The sequence below is a fragment of the Penaeus vannamei genome, chromosome 3 (genome assembly GCF_042767895.1).
Source record: "Penaeus vannamei isolate JL-2024 chromosome 3, ASM4276789v1, whole genome shotgun sequence".
NCBI lineage: Eukaryota > Metazoa > Arthropoda > Malacostraca > Decapoda > Penaeidae > Penaeus > Penaeus vannamei.
Window position 1 is genome coordinate 16,449,322 of NC_091551.1, and position 7,500 is coordinate 16,456,821.

General features: G+C 41.1%; 1 protein-coding gene across 2 annotated transcripts in view; it reads right to left on the reverse strand.

Annotated features, from left to right (window-relative positions):
• The window catches only part of LOC113803463 (N-acetylated-alpha-linked acidic dipeptidase 2), a 13,917-nt gene that overhangs the window by 3,725 nt on the left and 2,692 nt on the right, over window positions 1-7,500 (reverse strand). For both annotated transcript variants that reach the window (XM_070141461.1, XM_027354257.2), the window contains exons 2-12: window positions 4,473-4,543; window positions 4,074-4,194; window positions 3,798-3,954; window positions 3,296-3,430; window positions 2,887-3,009; window positions 2,433-2,616; window positions 2,204-2,294; window positions 1,888-2,063; window positions 1,380-1,502; window positions 784-930; window positions 278-345 (exon numbers count right to left, since the gene is read on the reverse strand). In XM_070141461.1, the coding sequence (XP_069997562.1) occupies window positions 278-345; window positions 784-930; window positions 1,380-1,502; window positions 1,888-2,063; window positions 2,204-2,294; window positions 2,433-2,616; window positions 2,887-3,009; window positions 3,296-3,430; window positions 3,798-3,954; window positions 4,074-4,194; window positions 4,473-4,543 (1,396 nt within the window). The remainder of the gene's footprint in view (window positions 1-277; window positions 346-783; window positions 931-1,379; window positions 1,503-1,887; window positions 2,064-2,203; window positions 2,295-2,432; window positions 2,617-2,886; window positions 3,010-3,295; window positions 3,431-3,797; window positions 3,955-4,073; window positions 4,195-4,472; window positions 4,544-7,500) is intronic.

A 7,500-nucleotide genomic window follows, 5' to 3' on the forward strand; every position in this document is an offset into this window, starting at 1 on the left:
TTATCATCATCATTGTTATTGTTTACCATTATTATCATTATCATTATTACTATCATTGTCATTTTATTATTAATATTATCATTATCATTATTATCATTATTATTATTATCATTATTATTATTATCATTATTATCATTATTATCAACATCATTATTATTGTTATTAGTATTATTATTATTATCATCATCATCATTATCACTATCATAATGATCATTATTTTCATCATTATTATTAACACGGGTGACGTAGACAGAATCAAGGCTGTCCGTTTTTTTACCTTTGCCGCGGCCTCGAACACGGAGTCATACAACAATGGAACACCTTTCGTACGCAAAGTGTAGTTCCCTTTGAGATGAGGAAATGAAAAAAAGTATAAGTATTCTTGAGATAACAGAAAATAAATGGGATATACTGAGATATTGTGTATTGTTATTTTCACTGAGACAATTCTACGGGTATGTACTGCATGTATATATATATTTTAGAATATTTGTAAAGAATAACTGATAAAAGGTATTATCAACCGATCTATATTGTTACAACAATAACTGATGAAGACCACACGATATAGTGATCTTATATTCTGCCACTGTTATTTATTCTAATAGAAGTCTCATCTTTAAAAAAAAACTGCATCGATTCCTAGGTATATTAGAGAAAAAATCCGTATCAACAACCTTTAGTATACTTACTACTATCATACTATACTACTATAGTTCAGTATAATGTTACTTCTATAAAACAAACCCAATTGCTCAAGCGGGAACAAATATTACTAGTTACCTTCAATGGCCATATCAACATTGAGGTAAGCCACTGCCCGGTCCGTCAGCTGTTTCCCGAACTGCTCCGACCACTCCTGGGACCCGATCAGACCGTATTCCTCGGAGCCCCAAGAACACACCACTAGTGACCGACGGGGTTTCCAGCCTGCGAGAAAAAGCTTCCTTAGTGCTTCGGCAATTGTGCCTTGGGGCGTTGGGGATTCGCTCGTCATTGGAATTTGACGCGTGGAGGGACGAAACACGAAAATCCCTTCTACCCTTTCTCTCTTTCTTTATCTCTCTCTCTCTCTCTCTCTCTCTCTCTCTATATATATATATATATATATATATATATATATATATATATATATATATATATATATATATAACAGTATATACAGTTACACATACACGCGTGTGCGTTTGTTTGTATCTATTTTGTACATCTGTATGTATGTACGTACGTATGTATGTATGTATTTATTTATCTTTGTGTGTATGCACTAAATGTATGTATAAATGCTTGCTTGCTTGCATATAACATGGAGTAAAATATGAGCAGTTTAATTCACCAGAAAGCTTATCATTGTCCCCAACCCTTCCCGGCGCACTGACCTGTCTCGTTCCTGAGGCTGGCCAGCACTCGCGTCACCTCCAGCAGGGCGGCCGTGCCCGACGAGGGGTCGAGGCCGCCAAATACCCAGGCATCGCGGTGGTTTCCGAGGATCACGTACCTGTCTGTGGCAACGAACATTTAGAGTTGACGGCGCTTTTAGCTCATGTTATCCGCCTGTTGCAATATTGATGAACTTGTGGTGTGTGTGTGTGTGGGGTGCGTGTTTGTTTGTGTGTGTGTTTGTGTCTGTGTGTGCGTGGGGGGGATGCTTGTATGTGTGTGTCTCTGTGTGTGTAGGGGTGGGGGGCATGTGTGTGTTTGTGTGTGTTATGTGAAGTTGAATATTGAGCCACGCGTATTCAAAAAGGTGATTCCCATGAATACAGTTAATTCAGGTAGAACAGAATATACCTTTAATATTAACCTTATCATAATAATCACCATTGCTATTCTATGCATGATTTCAAATCCATAACCCAAAAGCGCCATTCCTGCTACCCCGAGTACCTGGTTCCTCGCTCCCCCTGATGGTAGCCACGACGTTGTAAGTGGTCGTGCGGACGTTGTGTGTGTGCACTTGGAGGTGGGTTTGCCAGCCCGCCTCTTGGAATCCTGGTCCGAGACGGTACGTGACGTTCAGCCCGCCGCGCCACTCCTCTGGCGCCTCGTCTCCGTCCATGCGGCTGCGGGCGAGGAGGATAACGGAAGTGAGAACACGAAAGGACAACGAAATTACTGCGGTCCTTGGAATGCAGGTCTTTGCATTCTCAACCTGCGATTCTACATATTATTTGAAAGATTCGCGAGTTTTGAGACGACTTACCCGAGGATCTCTCTGGCGTCGTCGTAGCTAATGGGCTGGATGGGAATCTTGGGAAGGCTGGCCTCTTCTTCGGGTAACCTGTAGGCGCTCTCTTGGAGACGAGAATTAGCGAAGAGGATTCAGTTCATTGGCATTTTCAGCTATACAAGCTAATCTTTATATATCCCGTCTGAGACTGATAAATTGCATTAATTAGTGTTGTGAGGTTAGGCTTGCTATTGATACCTACCAACAGAGGGATAAAACGGTGTGAGAGGGTCACCGTCCATCAGGTACACTGTACCGGCCGGCACAGCAGAGCCAGGCATGTACACGGTGCCTGGGTACACGGTGTCCTCACCGAGTGGGGCGTACTGCTGGGGGTCGCTGTACAGCAAGACCCCGGCAGCCCCCTGTCTCTCCGCCGTCGATGCCTGTTGGCAATAATGTGATTAAATCCGACGTGTTGATATTGGGTCGATTCGAAATTTCAGGGTCAATATGTAGAGAAATCGTGTTTATCATACGTTTTATACTTGAATTACTCAGATTCTCTCTCTCTCTGTCCATCTGTGTGTGTGTGTCCCCTCTCTCTCTCTCCCTCCTTCACTCTCACGATTTTCTCGCCCTCTTTCTTCCCTCCCCCTCTCTTTCTCTCATCTTCACTCCCACTCGTCGCATAAAACAAAGCTTAAGTCACTCACGATATTTGCCCTGAAGACTTCACCGTAGCGAGCCAAGACAATCTTTCCTTTGACACTGACACCAAGTTCCTCCAATTTCTTGAAGTCTTGCTCACGACCGAAATGTGCGTACACCACATCTCCCTGCAGAGTGAAATTGCGTGATCGTAATTCTAACTAAACTAATAACTCTAACTGTACTGAAGGTCAAATTTCCTACTCAAATCTTTGGTCGTGGTATCACGTGTTGGTACGTAAGTGGTTTGAAAGGCAATACATATACTGCAATACATGTCACAGGATGCCATAGAGCAAGTGCATTGCTACAGATATTCAGTCATAAGAATGCAAAAGACCAAAACTAATGACGTCAATCACATGCGAAGAATTAATTTGATAAAAGCGACCACGTACAGTCTCAGCCACTCACCGTGATATTTCCCGGGGCAGAGTAAGCGTTGAAATTGGGCAGGATTTCCGGAGATGATTCCTCGGGGGCGTGAATGGGCTTCTGCCATCCGTGGGACGCCCAGACCTCCTCGCCAGCTGAGTTCAGGATCCGGACCTCATGGGTGGGGGGAAAAATGAAAATGAAACCCTATTTGCATATGGATCTAATTCTTATTCGTGTTACTCCTTATGATCAAAATGTTCTTGTTGGAATTTAGAATATTACCGGCTGTTAAAAAGCCTGCTTAGCATTCGGGGTCAGATTATGTGTGGTATTATCTCTCTCTATCTATCTCTCTCTCTCTCTCACACACTCTCTTTCTCTTTTCTATTTCTCTCTCTCTCTCTCTCTCTCTCTCTCACACACACACACACACACACACACACACACATACTCTCTCTCTCTCGCACACACACACACACTCTCTCTCTTTCTCTCACTCTCTCTCCCTCCCTCCTCTCTCGCTCTCCACCCTACTAACCAAGTTGGGCGTATCATTCTTTGGGTATGAGAGCAGGACATCGTAAGGAACTAGATGGACGTCGTCGAGACCTTGCTCCCTCCAGGTATCCGCGACCCACTGCGCGTTCTCCCACTCGGTCTCAGTTCCGCCCAGGTGAGGTCGAGATGTCAAATGCCTGAGATTATATATTATAGTAAGGAATGTATCGTTAAATCTCCAATTTCAGTGTAATCAGATGCAGAAGGTATAAGTAAAGAGTGAATTGGATGTAGTGACGTTTGGGGAAGCTTATACCTAAGGTTGTTTCTGATATTTTCAGGGTTGACCTCGCTGTTGATGAAGTCGTCCGTGATGGCCTTACTTTGCTCCGCGAGAAACGAGAAGTCGCCGTTCGTCCACTGCCTCGCGAACAGGCCTTGGAAGGACGAGGGTGAGAGGAGGTTCTGGGGTGAAATGATTTACGAGTGATGCTAAAATATTTTTTTCTCGTTACTGTTGAATTTTGTGGATATTAGATGGTGTCTGATTGTATGAACCCTTTTATACATGTAGATGATTTTGAATGGCTGTCAATTATATTGCGTGTACCATCTGTACTGTTGCCAACATCGTATACACTGTCGCCATGCACAGCACGTGGCCCCATCAATTTAACACTTATCTTACGCTACGAAGCAACGGGGCGCGACTCACTGAGGGTTACGATGGCGGCGAAGAAGACCGCCGCCGTCACCACCAGGCCGATACCTTTCGCTATAAGCATCCTGGAGAAGAGATAAAGCAACGTGAGTGGAGAGAGAGACATGAGAACAGACCCTGTATAACGCTTCTATTCATCTTTCCTTCATTTCGTCACTATCGTCTATGTCTTTGTTTACGTATCAATGAGAGACGTTATACACATCCGTCCATTAAATCTGCGCCTGGGTACAAACTAATTTATTCAGGATATGGAAAAGAATGCCTTAACTGTCACAAAAATGAAAGTAGATTCGCAAATTATACCCACGCGATGGATGGCATATGCAAATTGTGCCCCCACGACGGATGGCATTATGCAAACAACTCGTAAATAAGGGGCCACAGACGACGCCAAATATGATAATGGCGCGTGACACCGGATGCGCTCCATAACAGCCATCAACCACGCCTCAAATACGCTTTTCTTTTCAATTCTCTTAACTTCGCTACACTCACGCCGTTCCATTTTGTGCGAGCGTGGACGGGAAGTGTCGCCGGGTAGCAACAAGAGGAAAAAGAAAGAGTCCTATGCCCTAATATCTTCCAGGCGTGTTTTTTTGGATTATCGCGATATATAAAGAAGATCAAATAGTGTTTTCTGGATTATCGCAATATATAAAGAAGATCAAATATCATGAATAAAATGCCATTTTTTTCAGGGAAGTTATTTTGTTGTGAGATGTCTGATAAGCTCTAGGACGATTGGCTAGAGCTGCTAAACGCCATGGATATGTCGTCCTTTATATCACATGATCAGTTGCGTAATATGCCAAAGATCATATGCTCAGAGGAATATTATGTAACACTTACATCATAACGTAGCCTGTATTATCCTTCATGCGTTGTAGCTTACCGTAACAAAATAACAGTGATATACAAGTTATCCTTTTTAGATAATATATTCATCTTTAACACATCTGTATGGCATTTATATATCAACATCCTTCTACAAATTCGACAAACAAAAGTGTTTTTTTCAGTTTTAATTTTGGCCATGCGTGAGATTGCCCTGAATCTTTGAAGATTAAGATAAACCAAAATCCTTAAAAAACTTATGATAGCGGTTTTGTATGTATATATATATATATATATATATATATATATATATGTATATATTTATCTATTTATATATGAATGTGTATATATACATACATATATGCATACATCTGCTCATGTATACATATATGGTGTGTGTGCGTGTGCGTGTGCGTGCCAGCGTACCCGACAAGATCCCCAAATGCCCATTTTTCAAATTCCGTTCCATCGCGGTAAGAGAGCCAGCAAGGTCGCCACGCCCAGTGACAAAGGTCGAGCGGAATCAAGAGGCGCAGCTGCCGTGCACAGGTGTGCGCGGGTTATTACTACGCCTAATCAGCTGGAATGATTCGCCGATTCGTGAAAATTGGTGAAAGATTGGCAGGAGAGAGATCGCGTTCGCCTCTGCGTTTCGGATTCGGGCTTCGCAACGGGCACTTCGGTCTGTCATTCTAACAACACGATTGTACAGACAAGATAAAGAACACACACACACATACATTTATATATATATATATATATATATATATATATATATATATATATATATATATATATATGTATACATGTGTGTGTGTGTGTGTGTGTGTGTGTGTGTGTGTGTGTGTGTGTGTGTGTGTGTGTGTGTGTGTACACAAACACACACACACACACACACACACATATATATATATATATATGTATATATACATATATACATATATATATATATATATATATATATGTGTGTGTGTGTGTGTGTGTGTGTGTGTGTGTGTGTGTGTGTGTGTGTGTGTGTGTGTGTGTGTGTGTGTGTGCATGTGCATGTGCATGTGCATGTGTATGTGTATGTGTATGTGTATGAATATGTATATGTATGTGTATATCTATCTATCTATCTATATGCATGTGTGTATATATATATATATATATATATATATATATATATATATATATATATATATATATATTCATAGTAAGGTAGTGTTCTTGGCCCCTGGCTCTTTATTCCATATACAAGCAATATGTGGTCTGGGATTACTAATAAAATGTTAGCATATGCTGAGGATACTTCTCTCTATGCTGACATTCCCTCTCCGACAACAAGGCAAATAGTAGCTAACAATCTCGCTGTAGACCTGATGATGATTCAGTCGTGGTGCTCTCGGTGGGGCATGAAATTAAGTCTTACCAAGTCTAAAGAAATGATTGTGAGTCGGTCTCGAACGCAGTTGCCTCAGCATCCAAGTCTGCTGATTAATGGAGTCTTAATCACTTCAGTGGATTACCTGAAGCTCTTAGGTGTAACCTTTGATTTAAAGCTTACATTTGAATTGCATATTTGGAATGTGGCACGGGCAATTTCATCTAAGTTAGGCATCATTCGCAATTGCAAGATCTATGAAAATGACATTACTCATAGATACTTCTTTTCTTTTATTCTGCCTCATTTTGAGCATTGTTCTCCCGTGTGGTTATCTGCTGCAGAGTCACACTTAAGACTGCTGGATCTTTCTAATATTTCCACTAAATTTCTCCTGTCTGACTTAAATTTGGACATTGGACATCGCAGGCTTATTGGGGCTCTTTCAGTCTTATGTAAGATTGTAACCGATGATTCACATCCCCTCTATAAGTTTTTACCTGATTTTTATTAACCTGTAAGAATTACCAGTTTTATGACCCTCAATTCAATGACATTTGATGCATAGTCGATCGTCTACAAGTCAGTTTTCTAGATGATTTGTTACTGCTATTTGTAGTATTTGGAATAGATTGCCTTCCGAGATTGTAACTTCTCCGACTCTTGAGAAGTTTAAAAGATTAGCTAACATGTTTTTCTTACATAAATAGCTGTCTTTCTATGTTTTCATTCTTTCTTAGCTGTATCTTGACCTCCACTAACACCTTTGGTGGTATAAATCTCGATTTTTTTCAGTGTGGATCTTTATATAGCTTATAATAA